General features: G+C 45.2%; 1 protein-coding gene across 7 annotated transcripts in view; it reads left to right on the top strand.

Moving 5' to 3' along the window:
- RFX4 (regulatory factor X4) overlaps positions 1-18,536 on the top strand; it is a 155,589-nt gene that overhangs the window by 114,783 nt on the left and 22,270 nt on the right. For 6 of the 7 annotated variants that reach the window (XM_073900350.1, XM_073900351.1, XM_073900348.1 and 3 more), the window contains 5 exons: positions 1,727-1,871; positions 4,318-4,412; positions 4,839-4,956; positions 15,878-15,997; positions 16,337-16,498. In XM_073900350.1, coding sequence (XP_073756451.1) covers positions 1,727-1,871; positions 4,318-4,412; positions 4,839-4,956; positions 15,878-15,997; positions 16,337-16,498 — 640 coding nt within the window. The remainder of the gene's footprint in view (positions 1-1,726; positions 1,872-4,317; positions 4,413-4,838; positions 4,957-15,877; positions 15,998-16,336; positions 16,499-18,536) is intronic. The other variant, XM_073900349.1, reaches the window with a different exon arrangement.

The following is an 18,536-nucleotide window of genomic DNA, read 5'->3' as shown; positions in this document are numbered from 1 at the left end:
CCATGAGGGGCAAATGCACAGAACAGCTCCCCAGAGATCCATTGGGGGTATGGCTGTTTGATAGTTTAATACAATATAAGAGGTGTTTGATATACTCTTACTGGTACCTTTAATTTCTACTGATAAAGAATAACATTAAGCAATCACGAAATATTTTCGACTAGCATACAAAATAATTTCTGACGTCAGTCACCCCTTCACCTTTCAGATATGTTCTGGTGCGCAAGTTTGCGTTTCCCTTGAGTAGATTGCGTTTTCTCGGCCACTGCTGACATGTGGGGCTGGATCATTCTTTGCTCTCGGGAGTTTTTTGGTGCAGTGCAAAGATTTAGTAGCATCCCTGGCCTCTACCTGCATGCCAGTACCCAGATGCCTAGCAGCACCCCACCCCCAGGTACCACCTTGATTTTGACCATCAAGAATGTCTCCAGACATGACCAAATGTAGCCTGGGGACCCAGTGTCACACAACACCCCCCCCCTTGTGAGTCACAGAAATAAATGATTCAAACATAAATAGGATGATTTGTTTGTTGTGTATGTATCATCCAGAAGAGTTCAAAGCCACACAGTATGTTAAATATTTACCCACTTTTGTTTATTTCCTCCAGATTTTTGTTCTTTTTAGCACAAAAGTCACATATGCTTACTATAAAAAAATTCAGCAGTAATAAAAATGTGTACAGTGAAAGGTGGACTATCTCCCTATAACTCTCGATGGCATAAAGCTTTGTATTTCTCTTAAGTTTGCACCTTAAGGAAGGGAATCTAAGTCTATTAAGGCAGCCAGTTAACATTCATTAGAATATTAATGATCTTAAAGCAGAAGGAGCAAACTGGTGGCTACCAGTCAAATCTGGCCCTCAGATGGGTGGGGTTATTTTGTTTGACTTGCATGTGTTCAGAAATTGTTTTTACTTGGTAGTTAACAGTTGAACCTGGGAGATGTCAGCTATACAGCCCCAGAACCACATTTCCCAGGGCAGGAATCAAGTGGATGGGCTGAGCTCCTCTCCAGCAGGCACTGTCCACCTTGTCAGCCCCACTTCCTCTTACGTTTGGCTGGCCTCCCTCACTCCTGTCTGCCACCTGCCTGCCTTCTTTGTGTGGGGTTTGCCACCTCTCCCTCATACTGTGGGTTCTGGGTCGGTGCTGGTTATTCAAGGTCAAGGTTGGAGGAAGGGGTTTTTAGAGTGACCTGAAGAAAACCTCCAGGCCAGGCACTGTATTCTAAAAATACAGAACTACACCCCCACACATCTCACCGTTCCTGCCCTGCCTCTGGCATAAATGGCAAAGTGGGTGATTTGGAGGATTTGGAAACCAGAGGTACACCCTTCATATTGTTTCTCAGACGCTAAAGACACGTGGGTTATTAAGCACAGAGCTCCCATCCCGCAAGCTTATATCGGAATGCTGACAGGTCTCTGGGCTTCATCCCATTGTTCCCCAGGGCTCAAGACCAAAGGGGCTGGGAACAGCAGGGTTTGGTCTAGCCTCGGCCACCCTGGAGTAATTTTTTATAGGCCTCAAGAGAACCACAAGAGAAAAGACTGTATGGGTCTTCTGAGTTATGGACTCATCTGCTGATTTCCTGAAATGGAGTTTTCCTGAATTTCAGAGTAGTTTGCAAAATACCATATGCAGATTCATTAAAAAGAAAATAATGTGCATGGGTTTTAACCTAACAACCCTCAAGCTAATGAGTTGATGGGCTTGGATTACAGGCATCTCGGACAGTGATCCACAGTGCAGACATCACATTCCAAATGCTGGAAGACTGGAGGAACGTGGACCTCAACAGCATCACCAAGCAAACCCTCTACACCATGGAAGACTCCCGTGATGAGCACCGGAAACTCATCATCCAGTGTAAGATGTTCCACCAAGCATTCTGTCCTTTCTGTTTTTGTTTTTAAAAGAAAGAAAGAAAGAAAAAGTATCTTGGTAAATATTTAAGTGGCATTCTCACCCTGTCCTTCCCCCTACGATCCCTTCCCTCTTATTGTTCCTGTTAAATGGGTCAGCCCAGACGGGAAGGCTGATTGATTTAAAAGGACATGTGTCAACATTCCTGGGGGAAAGGGAGCCTGGTGCAGTTGGGCAGCACACAATGTCATGCAAAAGGCCCCAATTGTGACTCTCAATGCCAGGCAAATTCCCATAGGTAGCATAAAAAAATGAGAACAAAAGTGTGTTGCCCATCTGAGTGTACGTCAGCCTGGAGTCTGCTGGATACGCTGCCCGATTTCCAGCGGAGGGTCACATGAATCAGCCCACCTCTCGGCAGGTGAACCTTTCCATCGCATTAAATGTTTGAGAGGGGTATGGATGGTGGTATACTTCTGTGAGCATGTGTTCATGTGCCTGTGGACAAAGACTGCAGGAATACTGCTCCAGCTGTTGTCTGGATGAGGTCAGGTTGGGTGTTCTTAGCAGTAGAGGACGTGAGGGGGCCAGAGAACACCACCACCGTCAGCACACCTCTGCTGTTCCTCACGCGCCCGCCGCAGCCTGCTGCCCCCAGCCTCCCACACCCAGCGGCCCTGGATGGGGGTCTCCTGGCCACTTCCTCACTTTGCTCAGCCTTCTTTTCTCATGCCTGCGGGGGTGGGGGTGCGGAGGGGCGCAGGAGTGCGGAAACGGGGAGCTGCCGGCGGCGGGGGGCGGGGGGGAGGAACGGGGCCCGGGACAGCGGGGAGAGCGGGTCCAGTGCGGCGCTGGGGAGGCAAGCGTTGGCTCAGGCTGGCTTTGAAAGCCGCCTCTGCTATTCACCAGCGGCGGGACCTTCGGAAAGTCACTGTCTCTGAGCGCCTCCGCCCCCTCGTTTGTAAAACGGGGAGTACTAACAGTACCTGCCTCCTTGGGTGGTTCATCCGTTCACTCACCCAGCGCTGGAGAACCCGCTGTCCCGTTCTCGAGGTTGCTGTAGGGTTAGACTGGAGTGTCGGCGCAAAGCAGTGAGGAAGGTGCCTGGCGCGGCAAGAACCCAGTAGGTGTTAACCGGAAGCACCCTCTTGGCCGCTTCCGTCACCACCTTCACTGACCGAAGCACAACAGCGCCGACGCACGGGACCCACCGTGCCATCAAGAGGAAAGCGCCCCAGAGAGAGGTCAGAGACGTGGCCTCCAGTGTCTGCTCTGGCACTCACCCTCTGACTTTGAGGGGGACCCTGAATCTCATTGAGACACAGCTTCCCCTCTGTAAAAGGACACCGATATCGACTCATGGACGTTCAAAGCCCCTTCTCATTCTAACCTGTTCTGAGCTCCGGGCGGCGGCTGGTGTCTTATCGCAGTCATCACCTCGGGAACCCGGAGCACCTCGGCTAGGCCTGTGGAATGGGAGACCAGAGACTGCTCGGACAAATGAAAACTAAAAAAAAAAAGGTGTGGATCTGGAAGTGTGGTTTGGTTTACGGAGCTCCACGTGCAAAAAACACAAAAACGGTCATGGAAAGAGATGTTTCAAACTGGAGATCACCCCAGCAAGGTTTCTTTTTCCTGTGGTGCTTCGTGAATTCCATAGCCCGTCCGGACTCGGTTATTTGACGTGCAGCTGAAGACAGGCTATAAAGTGGTACAATTATTCCCCTTTTCCTAATGCGGAAACTAAGGGCACGGAGATTGTTTCCTTCATGCTATGAACATTTATTAAGCATCGGCTGCGTACTCAGCCCTGAGAGGCTGGTTGGGCGACTTGCCCACCACAGTTGTGGTTTAGAAGCATTGAACTATCAAACGTGCCTGCCACGGGGCAGAGAGCAAGGGAGCGGCACTGCCTGGGTCTGGGTCCGCGCGTGCAAGCAAGCACGTCCTGGATAGCAGCTGCCTACGGGGAAGGCCCCAGCTAAGAAAGACCCCCGGCAGAGAACTGGCCGGGGAGACACGTCCTGCAACTGTAACACAGCATTAGCAGCAAAGGGGACATACGGGATAATAAAGCGTTAGGGAAGCTCGGAGGACGAGTGATCAGTTCTGCCGGCGAGGGGCCTGCGGAGGGGAAAAAGGATTTCACGAGAGGGATCATGTCAACTGGGCCACAAGGAACCAGAGAGTCTGAGCAGAGGGGACTGCCTGAGAAAGAAGGGCGTGTTGAGGGCATATGGCAATTTAACATGGGAGCCAGGCTCTCAGGTGCTCAGAGCCTGGGAAGATGAGCCTGGAAAGGTAAGTCGGGGCATATTTTCTAAAGCCTGAATGCTCTGTTAAGACTGGAGTTCTGTTTCATTCAGTTTCATTTCTTTGTTCTTTTAAGATGTATCTCTGTGTAGACACAGCTGCAGTGATGTGGGGGGGGCTCTCCTTTGTTTGACAGTGTACCAGGAGTTTGACCACCTCCTGGAAGACCAGTCTCCCATCGAGTCCTACATCGAGTGGCTAGACACCATGGTGGACCGGTGTGTTGTGAAGGTTGGTAAGCCAGAGCGGAAGGAGCAGCCCCGGTACTGCAACCCGCCACTCACCTTTGTGGCACTTGGGAGATACAGAGCCCACCCTGAGCTATCTGAATGTTCCTCAGCAGCCACGGAGCCCTGGGGTTCTGAGGAGAGGCTTGGGCCCCCTCCGGAGGTGGGGGTTGCAGGAGGCAGGACCATGAGTCTCCTTCCCCTGACTCAGCTAGGTCAGCATCTCTTTTATCTGCTGTGTGCACTGGGTCTTGACATAAGATTTCGTTCTTTAAAGCATATTTTTTGCTGGAAGAAACAGCAAGTCAAAAACCATTGTTCTATAGCATTGAACTTGGAGACCCATTAAACCTTCCTAGTGTTTTTCAGGGAGACCGTAATAAATGAAAGGTTACGTTGACCACTGTTAAAGCTGTTCACTTTCTTGTAGGTGGCTGCCAAGAGACAAGGGTCCCTGAAGAAAGTGGCCCAGCAGTTCCTCTTGATGTGGTCCTGTTTTGGCACAAGGGTGATCCGGGACATGACCTTGCATAGTGCCCCCAGCTTCGGTAAGGCCGCCCCAGCCCTCCCTATATCCAAACACTTCCTCTCTGGACTTTGTGCTTGAACGCCACCTCTCTAGACTCAGCCTTGATCTCACTTGCTGTCCCTGAACCCACAAGGACATCACCCTGAAACTTACCTGTTCTGGAAGGAGTCAGCATTGTCAGGACTTTCAGGGAGAAAGATGGCATTGTGTGCTATGCGAATCTGAAAATGGAGGTTCTCACTCAGCTAGTATTATTGGAGTTTAGAGAGGACTAAAAGCAGTGGGTGCGCTCCCCTTTGGCCAGGTGTCCCCAGTGAATGCTGCTTCCAGGGACTATTTTGCAGAATTCCATAGTATGGACTTCCCAAGACTGGGAACTAGAAAAGCCTCTGAGTTGGAATATTTCCATATGGCTCGACTGATGCTCCAGTACTGGGGAGAGTGTCTAAAGGTTTCTTTAACACTGTGCCCCAATTGGATCCCTAGAACTTTTATGTTCATTTTTCCCTTGCTTTTATTGACCCGTTGGGTGCTCCTCACCTCCCTCCCCAAGTGCACACCTCCTCCTTCCAGAGTAACACAACTTGGAGTCTCTGCCCGGGGCGCTTACGTTCATCCACAGGCGGGAACCGAACCACCGACTTAGGGTGAATGCTGTGCTACATTGTGGGACACGGTTTACCCCTTTTCACTGGAAAGAATGGAGTATGCATCGAGTCCAGGTCATCATTAGCAAAGTGAGGAGAAACCCTAAGGCATCATCCAGACATCTGAAATCTCCAAACACTTTGGCCTCAAATTTCGAGGCATTTCAGCAAAGGGCTGTTGGTAGCTTTTCTAGGTAATTGCCTCAGTTCACTATTTTACTTTGCAAGGAGAGATGTGGTTTCATTTCTCATTACCTCCAATTAAGCCAGTCGGCTCTGGGTTTCACTCTGGGTTTAATTTGACACTCTTCCATCCAGCTTTTTTATGGTCTTGTCACCATTTTCCAGTTGTGCTATACAACGAAGCAAGTATGTGGTAAAACAAAGGCGGCACTATTTTTTCTAAACAGCTCTGTCCATGAAAGACTGTGTTTCCCCACTTGGAGGAGTGTTTTGTTGTGGGTTTCTTTAATCTCGGCACTGGGACGCTCTCTGCACCGGCCTGCACCGTGGCTACAGATGAAGGTTCTCTTTGAGCTGCGTACGGAAATGCTCCAGTGGCTCCTACCTGGGCAGTGCCATCAGGCATGGCGTTTTGATGGCTTCCGGCTCAGCACAGTTAGTGTTAGCACATGTCACCTCTGGTTCTGGGAAAACCATTCACGCATAGCTGCCTTCAGTCCAGCCAATGGCTGAAACATTTTTGCATCCGTTCATTGCTTCAAAATCAAAGAATCCACAATATCACACCCAACTATACGGACCCACATCCACAAAGCAAGCATCTTTTTTTGCTCTATCCCTTATTCTTCAGTGTGCTGATTCTTAAACTGATTATGTAGATTATTGAGGCCTCTTCATTAGACAGGGAAAGTAGTTCACTTGGCAGTATTCTTTGGAATTCATTTGTTTTTACTAAGTTAACAATATGATAAAGGAGGTCAGGACAGTAGGATAGTTAGGGTTCTATGAAGGGGTTGCATTTGTTACCAAGAAAATTTTCCTTGAAATGTATTCCTTTCTTTTTTGAACCATGCACTGTTTTAGGATATACCGGAAACACGGGCAAATGGCAGAAATGGTCACAAGTCTCTTAGAAAAGGCAAGGAGATGTTCACCCGATTTCCCGTTGACAGGATTTCCCAACCCGAAGCAGGCTGAAATGATACCTGTTTCCAAGTGCATTTAGCACACTGTCTGCCGTGGTCCTGCTCATCCGACTTTATTGTTGAGTTCTGCAGCTTGGGGTGACAGGCAAGTTGAAAGAATCCGCGGCAGACAAAAGCCCAGCTCCCCCTTTCTGCCTGTATATGTCAAAGACACAGTTGGTGGTTGTGTTTGGGTCATGTGTGCCCTGTATAAAAACAGCTAATTAGGAAAAAGAGCCCTCTGTTCGCCGGCCTCCTCCCCCAACGGCAGGGGCCAGCTCTATCTGTCTTGTAATTCGCACGATCCTTGCCGCTGGGAATGGTGCAGGCTGGCCGCCATGTGAGGGTGGGACTGTCACAGCGATCCCGGGGGGTCTCTGCCACCTCTGCCCAGAACGGCCTCTTTCAAAGGTAGTTGACTCCTTTCTTCTCCTTAATTCCTTTTCACTCTTTTCTTCCTAATTCCTTCTCCCTGAAAGAGCCTATGCTGTGAACTGAAGTAGCCAGACGTTCTTTCTTTGCCACGGGCAGCAGTTTCTGGTAAAATCAGTCAGCAAAGGTAGGCTGGCAGGCGATGAACTTTGAGTCCTAACGGGGCTGAGGAAAATAGAGTCTCTACTTTTGAAACGCACACACACACACCACGTATTTTCCGCCAACTGCTGTGATTTCCGTTCAGAGGACACCTAGATCCCAGGTCAGTGCAGGTGCCTCTACCCTTTTACTCTGGGTTTTCACCACATGCCCCCGATTTCACCTGTAGGAACATCTGGAGGCAACCGTAGTTCTGGAAGTACTTCGGCATCAAATGGTTGGAAAACCACCCTGGGTTTGCCCACCAAGGGGGGAGGATTGCTCATGGCCCAAGTTTTCACCTGCTCATGCACTTGTTTTTCTGGCTTAGTGTTGTAGCTCACCAGCTCTGGGAGAGCCGAGGAGGCCATGCGGGAGCAGCCCCATCAGGGACCTGCTCCCACACCAGGTGGCAGTGACCAAGCCTTCCAGACTGCTTCTGCAGGAGTAGGTGACCAGGCCTGGCTCTCTTACCCAGAACCTGCCACACGTTGCACACGTCAGCCAGGCCCCCGCCAAGCACTAGGAGGCAGGAATTGCTTTTCCTGTATTCAGGAGGAGGCAGACTCAAGAGGGGAGGGGGCTTGCCCTTGGATGCGCCACAGACTGTGCTGAGCCCCCTAGGATCTTTTCCATGCTACAGCCCCTGTTCTTGCTGCAAAGCTACCACCTCGTCTAGCTTTCTTCAGTTGAATACTACTCATAAAAACAAGGTAACATTTATGGAGGGCCTAGTATGCACAAGGCACAATATTGGGCTCATCCTCATTTAATTCTTGCAACAACCTGTGAGGTCTGAGGTAGAACATGAAGCAAAGGCAGGACAATGCTGCTCATTATAACAAATACTTAGAAGGCACGTACTACCATTCAATCTGTACATTAACTCTTGGAGGCAGATAACAACAGGTGGAAAAGGAGCTTGGAGAATTTTCTTGCCCAAGATCAGTATGGCAAGGGAACAGAGGTCTGTTTCAAAATCAGATTGGCCTGACCACAAGACCCATGTTTCTTCAGTTTCCACAACTCAGACAAACACCCCCGGCTCAGATGCAGAGCACCAAAAGGTGAGACAAATTTTTTAATCCTTACTGATGGATTTTTAAAAATCCATATTGATAAATTTAAAATTTTTTTGAAGCTATGAGAGAGCAGATCATCATGAGTAATAAGGGATGCCAGAAATGATATCTTTCAAGTGTTGAGAATAAAGAACTGTCAACCATTATTCAAGAGTGAGGGCAAAGTAAAGACCTGTTCGGTTCTACGAAGAATTAAGAGAATGTGGCCCCATAGAATATCACTTAAAAAGCACTTAAAGGCTGCATTTCAGCAAGAAGAAAAATAAAGGTCTGGGATACAAGAAACAACCATGTTCTAGTTATTGTTGCTGTGTAACAAATTACCCCAAGGCTTAGGGGCATAAAACCGTGCTTTCATTATGCATGTGGATTCTGTGGGTCAGGAATTTGAACATGACACAGCAGGGATGGCTTGTCTCTGATCTATGATGTCTGGAACCTCAGATGGAAATACTCAAGGACAGTGGTGCTTCGACAGCTGGAGGCTGGAATCGTCTGGAGGCTTCTTCCCTCCTGTGTCTGTGCTTGGGTTTGGATGACTTGAAGACAGGACTGCGGTGATAGGATGCCTTCTGTGGGCACTCCCATGTGGCATGGCAGCCTCTGAACAGTTAAACTTCTCGCATGGTGGCTCACTGTTCCGGGGGGAAGTCACATTGCCTTTTATGACCCAATCCCAGAAGTTAAAGTGTCACCTCCCCCCCTACTCTGTTGGTCAAAGTAGTCACAAGCCTACCATGTTTGAAGGGGGAGCATAGACACCCAATTCTCCAAGGAAGGAATGTCAAACGACTTGGGGGCCCTGTTTTAAGATGAGAGAAATTCTTAGATTTGTAAAGAAATTTAATTACTGATTATAATTTAAAAAATAATTTTTGCATGTTTAAAAAAGGTAAAGCAAGTTCTAGGCTATAATATAACATGTGGTGGTGAGAAGAGAATCTTCAAGGACTGGTTAAAGCATGCTAAGGTTTTTGTCTCAGAATGTTAAATAATTTTAGACTTCATTGAAAAAATATAGTTTGGATTTAATATATAGGATATATGTTAAAAAATGAAGAGATCGTCACTAAATCATCATAATTTACCAAGGAAAATGGAAAATTTGGAAAGAGATGGCAAGATAAAAGAAGCATAGAAAAAGGATGGTAAACAAAAAACATAAAATAGGACGCTAGAAATAAGATCAAGTAACAATCGCAGTAGATGTAAAAGTCTCTTCCTTCCGAAAACATCAGGCATAAATGTTTTTACAGGCAACTTTTACTAAACTTTTAAGAAACATAAAATCCTTAGTTAATGAAAATGAACATGAAAATTGGTGTTTCAGGCAATAAAAACAAAAGGTAAGTTATACAACTCATGTAGCTAATATTACCTCAATTTCAAAATCTTGGAAGAATGGTAGAGGAAAAGAAAATTCTGACCCAACCACACATAAATATAGATGAAACCTTCTAAATAAAAATACTAGCAGAACAAATCCAGCAGCAAAATTTTTAAAATCATGATTAATAAGGTTTGCGGCAAGAATTCAAGTATGATTCAAAGTCAGAAAAATTACTAATTGACACACTATTAACAGATTAAATGAGAAAAATCATATGATCATCTCTATAGATATAAAGGGAAAAAAGGATTTAATATAATTCAGCTCTCAGGTATGATTTTAAAAAAAACTCTTAGCAAACTAGGAATAGAGGGGAATTTACTTAATATGTTTAAAGGGCAACCAAAACTCTTCAGTGAATATCATACTAACTGGTGAAACTTTAGGAAATTTCCCATTCAAATCATGAAGACAAGAAGGCCTTTTAACACTGTTTCTAATAGATATTGACTGGAAGTCCTAGCCAATGCAATAAGAAAAGGAAATCTAAGAATTGAAAAGGAAAACACAAAACTGCCTTTTGTTACAGATGTCATGATGGCTGACAAAAGACAATCTACAAGTTAATAGAACAAATAAGAATTCAACCAGATTATTCAATTCAGTTTTTTAAAAACATCATTGGTATTCTTAGCACTAACCAGAATCTAATTAGAAAATATGATTGAGTGTGCATATATATTAAGTATATACTAACATATATTAGGTATATATCATAGTATATATAAATACATGCATATACCATTTGAGAGAGCAAAAGAAACTAAAAAATACCTATAAAATTCTAATAAAAATTGTTTGAAGATCTTCAAGGAGAAAATCTCCTGTTCATGTTTGGAAAGAGTCAACATCAAGGAGATCTTTCTATCAATTAATACACAAATTCAATTAAATTCTAGTCTAATTCTTAATTTTTTCCCTTTGATTTTGACAATCTGATGTTAAAATTCATGAGGAAAAGCAAAAGGCCAAGAATAGTAAAGACATTTTGAAGGTGAAGAAGAACAAGATGTAGGGTCTGGCTTGCCTGATATTCATATTTGTTATGGAATAAGACAGTGTGGGTTTGTAACATGGTTAGATGGATAGAGCAATGAAACAGAACAGGGGTGAGCAAGAGAGACGGATACAAAACTTGTCTTCCCCTAATCAGATCCTTGCTCCCTTGTCTGTTAAACAAGAGGATTGTATATATGACACAGATGGCATTAAAAATCAGTGGATTAGACAAATTTCTTCTAGACAAGCATTTTAGGGTACAAAAAAGAAAATTAGACCCCTTGTCTACAACTTCTGAAAGGAAACATCTAAATGGGGAGGAAAAAAAAACCTTAAACCTTTTGGAAGAAAATAAGGATTGATATCTTTATGATCTTGAAGTGGTAAATTATTTATTTAAAAAGGCACAAAAAAAGACCAATCATAAAGAAAATATCGCAAAAATAACTATGTTTGGATTTCAAACTTGAATTTCTTAAGCACACCATAAACAAAAGATAAAAGCCACAGAAAAGAACATATTTTGCAGTGCATATAACAAACAAACTGAATATATAATAAACTCCTCTAAATAAATTGTTTAAATAGCCCAAAAGAAATTCATATACCCCAATATTATTCAAATACCCCAATAGAAAAATGAGCAAAGTATATGAATAGGTGATTCACAGAAGGGGAAATTCAAATGGAAAGATGTGCATCTTTCTAGTAATTAAAGTAATGCAAATTATAAAGACAATAAAAATATTTCACACCCTTCAGACTGGCAAATATTATATTTCATAGACTGTCAATAGGAATGTAAAAAATTTTGGTGAGCAATTGGACACTAGCTCATAAGACTAAAGATGCAGGCACTCTTGGACCCAGCAGACACAAGAAAACAGGTACAGAAAATATTCATTAGAGTCAGTTTCCAATAGTGGAAAGTTATAAACAACCTAAATTCCATCACCAGGAGAATGGATAAATAAATTGTGGTATATTCAGACAGTGGCCATCCAACTGGAGCTGCATGACATGCGTCCATGTGGATAGACTGTCAAAAGCAAGTTGTAGACTGCAAAGTATGATGCCATTTACATCAAGTGTGAAAACAGAAAACAACACCATACATTATTTATGGATACATAATTATATGTAGTAAGAGTAGAACAAATAAAAATACCAAATTCAAGTCAGCGATTAGCTCAGGGGACGAGCACCAGGAGGCAGAGAATTACAATTAAGGAAGAGAACACAGAGGCTTCATCTTTATCTTCAATTAAAAAACAAATCTGATTCAAACATAGTAAAATATTAAGTTGCTGTAAAGCCAGGAATTGAGTACACTGCCGTTCATTTTAAAATTCTGTGTACTTTTCTATATATTTGAAATTGTTCATAAGAAAAGAGAAATGCTTTGATTCTAAGAAATGTGATCAACTATGTTAACACGTAGCGACAGCAACAAAAATCTCCTTTGTCTGTGTCCTGATACCTTTTTCCATAACAGGCTCAGATGCCGATTCTGTGACTTTAGGCAAGTTGTTTAAACCCTCTGAGCCTTCATTTCCCCATATATTAGTTGAAGATAATAATAATGCCAGTCTCACAGTGTTGCCGGAAAGAGAGGTTAGCACAGTGCAGATGGTACACAGGGCTTGCGCATTTGTTTGGTTGATCTAACAAATAGTCATTGAGCCTCTACTCTGTGCCTGCCACTGTTGTAGACACTGGGTACGGAGAACAGTGGGGAAAAAAAACAGATAAACATCTGCATTTATGGAGCTTGTAGTCTAGTGTAGGGAGGCATGTGATACAGACAAGTTATAAAGTATAGGGAACGGTGATAAGTACTAGGGAGAGAAATAAAGCAGGGGATGTTAGCTGTAAATGCCTCTCTCCTGTCAGTGTCTCTGTCTTTGATGTTTCTGTCTTCCTCCCTTCATTCTGCCCCCCTCTTTTCCTCTCTCAGTCTTTCTGTGTCCCCTTTTTCACTTTGTCCTCTTCTCCTTGCATTGTTCCCGTGGCCATGACCCTCCCCCGCCTCCCAGCACTGAACTGTTTGTTGCCCAATTATCTTAACGATTGACTTTTGCTCTGGAGGACCCTGTAGCTTTTGTGGACTCAGGGACTGAGCTTTAAGTTCTTTTGTACTGAAAGCACTTGGCACAATAGTAGGCAGGTAGCAGTAGCTCTACAAACTCTTCAAAAGGTGATTCAAAATTATAGACCAGTTGGGTAACTGATCAGAGCCATTAAGGAAGAGAGCTTGAAGCCCCGAATCAACACTTGCCCCAGAGTACTGGCCTACAAGCCCAGATCTGATGTTTCTAACTGGGCAGTCTTGGGCAAATTTCTTCACCTCGTCAGATCTCTGTTTCCTTGTCTATAAAAGAGAAGGGTGTATAGATGATTTCCAAGGCATCTGCCTGTGATAAAACTACTAAACCCATTTTCATTATCTAGAGTTTTCCATTCTAATTTATTGTTCCTCAGTGTGTTTCTTTCTATCCTTACTGACCTAGAGCAACATTGCAGCAAATATTTTTTTCATTTTGAAGACGCTTTCAAGTATCTGATGCTATCTTTTGACCTCTTTGGTTGTATGAGCAAAACCGTCATATTATGATATAATATCCTATGTGATTTTAAAACATCAGGAGCAAAAGGGACTTTACAGATAACAAGTAGTTACCATTCATTAAACAACTAGTGTGTCCTTTTCCTCATTATGGTTAGTACTTCTGTAACCAAAACAAGGGGTTGTACTGTCTTCCCTTTTAGAGAGCTGTGTTGCATAATGATTGAAGAACAACTCCAGAATCCGAGAGTCTTGGGTTCAAGTCCCATTTCTGCCAGTTATTAGTTGTGTGACGTTGGACACTTCACCTCTCTAAATCTCAGTGTCCTCCTTTGCAAAAGGAGAGTATCACTCATCTCCTATAGTTGTGATGAGGATTAAGTGTGATAATTCCGCACATTTATACGGGTCTATACAGATAATGAATCTGCCACAGAGCAAGGGCTCAAGAAATGGCTGGTTTTGTTTTTAACATTTACTAGGAGTAACTCATCCAGTGTCTTAAGTTACTAAGTGGCAGAGCTGGATCTCAACCTGGGCAGATTGATCCAGCGCCCATGCAATTACCCACAATGCTGTACCTCCTCAGTGGTTCACGGGACCCATTTTGGGGAAGTGGATGGAAAGTTGAGCTTTGGAGACTGCATCTCACCATGATTTAGCACAAGCTGACCCTTTCTGAATTTCAAATGGACACAACACCCTGGGGATGAAGGAAGAATGTGGAGGAAGTATAGGACGGGGTCCTGGCCTTGAGGTTTGTGGATACCAGGACTGGAGGTTGTGGCAGGCTCTGAAGAGAGGGGGATAGGAGTTGGTGTGTATGACCCACTGGGCATCCACTGGCCTCAGAGTTAAGCTGAGGACTTTCTTCTATAGCCTTCTATAGAAGGTTGTGTATGTGTGTCTGTGTGTATGTGCAGAAGCCAGGTACGCTTAAAAAGCAGATTGATAAATTCCACCAAGAAGGTGGAATTAAAAAGAAGAGTGATGAATTCCACCAAGGAGGTGTCGTCCACTTACCCCCAGATGGCCCCCATCACCTTATTTATTACAAGTATCGTGCACTAACCAGTTATACAACTGGAGCTATAGCCCCAGCGCCCCATTCTTGAGACTTGAAAAGGCATAGCTCCCAACTCAAAGGGCCCTTCTGGGACCTAGTCTTTGCTTTTCCTATCTGTGCTGTGAGCAGACTGAACCGGATGATCTGTAGGGGACTGGGAACAGATTTTGGAGCCAGACCAAATTGAGGCAAATCCCTACATACTGCTAATGGAGAGACTCCTTTCCTGCTCCCTAAGGGAGGACAGTACCACCTATCCCAGTCTGTGGTGGGGAGCAGACATGTGTTAAGGGCTTAGTAGAGTTTGGGCACATGGTAAGCATGACGACGACGATGACTATGACTAGGACAGTGATAAAGGTCATGGTGGTGATGATGGAGTCACAGTATAAGTAATACCAGAGAGTCTTCCAGGTCCTCTAAAAAAGCAAACTAGAGGGAAATGGGAAGAGGAGGTCAGCTGTACATAGGTGGGTGAGAAGTTTTGGACATTTCATGGGAAGCAGAATAGCTACATGGAGATGTCCCCTTGGGAGCTGGAAGCATGGGACCGGAGACAAAGGTTTGGCCCCTCTGGCTCTGGCATTCCTGAGGCTTGATTAGAGCAGACATTAATCGAGTCCCTTCCACATGTGGATCAGACGACTGGCCATGGTGGCAGCACGACATGCAAGAAAAGATGGTCTTGAAATAATGTGTTATAATAGGAATATAAGGACTTACCTTATGGGGTGGTTGTAGAGATTAAATGAGAGACCATAAAACTTTAAACACAGAGACTGGCACTTTGGAAAAATCTTTGGAGAGGATTGTTTACATCCCTTTTTATGAAACAATCTACTCTTAAGAATTTGAGAATACCATATATTTTCAATCTAATACCTTTTCTAAGAACCATGTGTTAAACAGAGGTCTCAGAAACATTTAAGGAAATAATTCAGTTGTTGCAAATTTTAATTTTCAGTTCTGCTCCCAGGATTGTCAGGTACATCGGTATAGGGAACTAGAAGGCAAAATCCCTGCCATGGACATCCTTAAAGTCCAATTGGGGAAATTCCAAATAACTTGTGGAAGAGATAAAAATGAAAGACACCATGTCAGTACATGGTGAACACAGTGAGTCATGCTCAGATGAGGATGAGGCCAGTGGGTCTGTGAGGGCTCAGCTGGCTCAATGGCATTTGGATAGATGGCTCAGTGGGTGCCATTTTTGATGAGCCAGATTGAGCAAGGAAAAGACTCACTTGCTACAAAGTGTTAGTGACACTTACCTTATGTCAAGCACTAGGCTAGGCTGAAGATACAGCAAAGAGGAGCAACTTTTGACCATGCAGAGATGATAATGGAGTGGGGGAATGAGAGACTTGAACAGAGCAGTGGAGCCCAAGGTAACATGGATGATTGAGCAGGTGGAGGGGCGTACATGAGCTGCCATGACTTACCTTTCTGTTTGGGTCTTCTCTTACCAGGGTCTTTTCACTTAATTCACTTGATGTTTGATGACTACGTGCTCTACCTGTTAGAATCCCTACACTGTCAGGAGCGGGCCAATGAGCTCATGCGAGCCATGAAGGGAGAAGGAAGCACTGGTAAGCTGGCATTTCACTGGGAATTGCTCTACTTGGCAATTTGATTTGTACCCTTACTTCCATGTTCTGTGTTTCTTTAGCTCTGTCTTCCAAAGAATTTAGTTGTAGTGGGCAGGCCAAGTGGTATGAAACCAGTGATGTCTTTTTCTTCTTTAGAGTGGGCACACATGTGTATGGAATTGCCTTGCATGCCATGATGGTGGTGCAAAATCATCAAAGGGCTTGAAGCAGAAGGGTGACATGACACAGATGAGAAAGAATATTTCCATTTTTAAAGTCCTTTAAAGACAACTTGCCTTGACCTTTGGTTCTGAGGACCCACCCTTTCTTTACCCATAGCAGAAGTCCGAGAAGAGATTGTCTTGACAGAGGCCACCCCGCCAACCCCTTCCCCGGTGCCATCGTTTTCACCAGCAAAATCTGCCACGTCCGTGGAAGTGCCACCTCCGTCCTCCCCCGTCAGCCACCCATCCCCTGAGTACACGGGCCTCAGCACCACAGGTAATGAAAGGTCCCCCTGGAGGCTTTGAGTGCGGAGTTGGTATTTAAAGCAAGAGCTTTCTGGAAAAACATTCTTCCCCTCAACCCCCCAAAACAATGCCAAGTATTTGCCTGGATTTACAGATGCCTTGCAGTTACTCATTTATTCGTATGTACATATTCTTCATGCTTCTGTTTTCAAGTTGGCAGATTGAGTACATGATAATCACCACCCCCCCCCAACTAAGCCACTGAAATGATGAGAATGATATAAGACATAAATTAGTACACAGCCATTCTTTCTTGAAAACGAGAAAGGGAGCTCTCTGTGAACCAGAAGTTGAGAGGCATCTCTGGAAAGTGGGGCAGCCAGGAAGCCATATGCTAAGACATGGCAACCGTGTCGAGGCGGGGGCGGTAAGCAAGGTACAGACTGATGCTCTGGGGGTTCCCAGGGAAGCGGAGACTCCCTCTGGTGGGAGGCACCAAGGAAGACCTCACAAAGGAGTGGATCTTCATTTTAACGGAGGACGGTGGAGCAGAAGGGCCTTCTAGACAGAGGGCGGTGTGAAGAGATGCACAGGGGTGGGGACGTGTGGGGCCTTCTCAGGGCATGGGGAAACTTTGTCTGAAATGTAGGAGGTCTGTGGAGGGATCTTGTGAGGCTGGCGTCACATCCTGAAGGATCTTGAATGCCAAGACACGGTCTAGAAATGGAGAAGAAGAGGTGATACAAGGATAATAGTAACTAGTTGCTACGGTCCCGCTTACCCGGGGAACCCTGCAAGGTTGTGGAGGAGAAGTGGAGGGTAAGAAAGCTTAAATCCCTTGTTCCGCGCACCACAGTCACTCAGCCATTCAACAAATGTCCTTAAGACATTGCTCATGAGACTCGTGGAAATGAGATTGTGTAGGTGGAATATTCAACAAGTGTTAGCTAATATGTGATAACACATTGTGTGTGTGTGCGTGCGTGTGCATGCCTCTAGAGCAGCTCATGTGGTTGCTGTGGGGATCAGATGAGGTAAGAGAGGCCAAAGTGCTTTGCTAACAGTGAGTATGATCCAGACAGAAGGGCTTACTGTGACTAATGCCTAGAGGGTGAGGGCTACGGCCGATGCTACAGGGGCCAGAGGAAGCAGCAGTCCCCTCCCTTCCCACCTGAACTCTGGCAGGCAGGAGGGAAGCTTGCAGGAGAGAGGGGACATGTGAAGGCGGCCTTAGAAGCCGACAAGTAACTAACAGGAGAGGAATGAAAGGCAGACATGACCTTCTGCTAGATGGGCCCTGGGTGGTGCTAGGCCAGCGGAATGACCGGTCCTTGTGGAGTGGAGGGCTCCTAAGACTGTGATAATCCATTCATCCTCTTTCCTTCCAAACCTGCTTAACTATGCTCCCAGTCACCCAACCCCAAATCTGGGAGTCAGCTTCAAATCTTTCTCCTTAGCTCCTGTATTATTAGGATAGGCTAAGCTACTGTAACAGATCTCAAATGTATGGAGTTAACACAGGAGAAACCAATTTCGGGCTTGCAGACAGTCCTGGAAGGGGGTCTAGGTCAGAGAGGGGGCTCTTTTTAATGCAACTATTTGGAAACACTTGGTCTTTCAAGATTAGGTTGCACCATACCCCAGGGCAGTGGTTCTCAAAGTGCAGTCCGTGGACCAGCAGTCTCAGCATCTCCTGGGAACGTGTTAGAAATGCTCGTCATCAGGTCCCATCACAGACCTTCTGAATCAGAAACTCTAGGGGCGAGGCCTAGAGGTTTGGTCAACATGCCTCCAGGTGCTTCTGATACACACTAGCTCGAGGCCCACTGCCTTTGGGCTTCGTCAAGTCTGCAACCAGCGGACAGAAATAGAAGGTGGGTGTGGAGGGGGCGCCTGGGTGGCTCAGATGGTTAAGCGTCTGCCTTCAGCTCAGGTCATGATCCCAGGGTCCTGGGATCGAGTCCCGCATTGGGCTCCCTGCTAGGCGGGGACCCTGCTTCTCCCTCTGCCTCTCTCTCTCTCTCTCTCTCTCTCTCTGACTCTCATGAATAAATAAATAAAACATTTAA

Source organism: Callorhinus ursinus, unplaced genomic scaffold (assembly GCF_003265705.2).
Source record: "Callorhinus ursinus isolate GAN/ISIS: 27379988/994484 unplaced genomic scaffold, GSC_fseal_2.0 scaffold14, whole genome shotgun sequence".
Classification (NCBI taxonomy): Eukaryota; Metazoa; Chordata; class Mammalia; order Carnivora; family Otariidae; genus Callorhinus; species Callorhinus ursinus.
The sequence above is the reverse complement of the archived record's forward strand: the minus strand, read 5'-3'. Positions and strand labels throughout refer to the sequence as shown.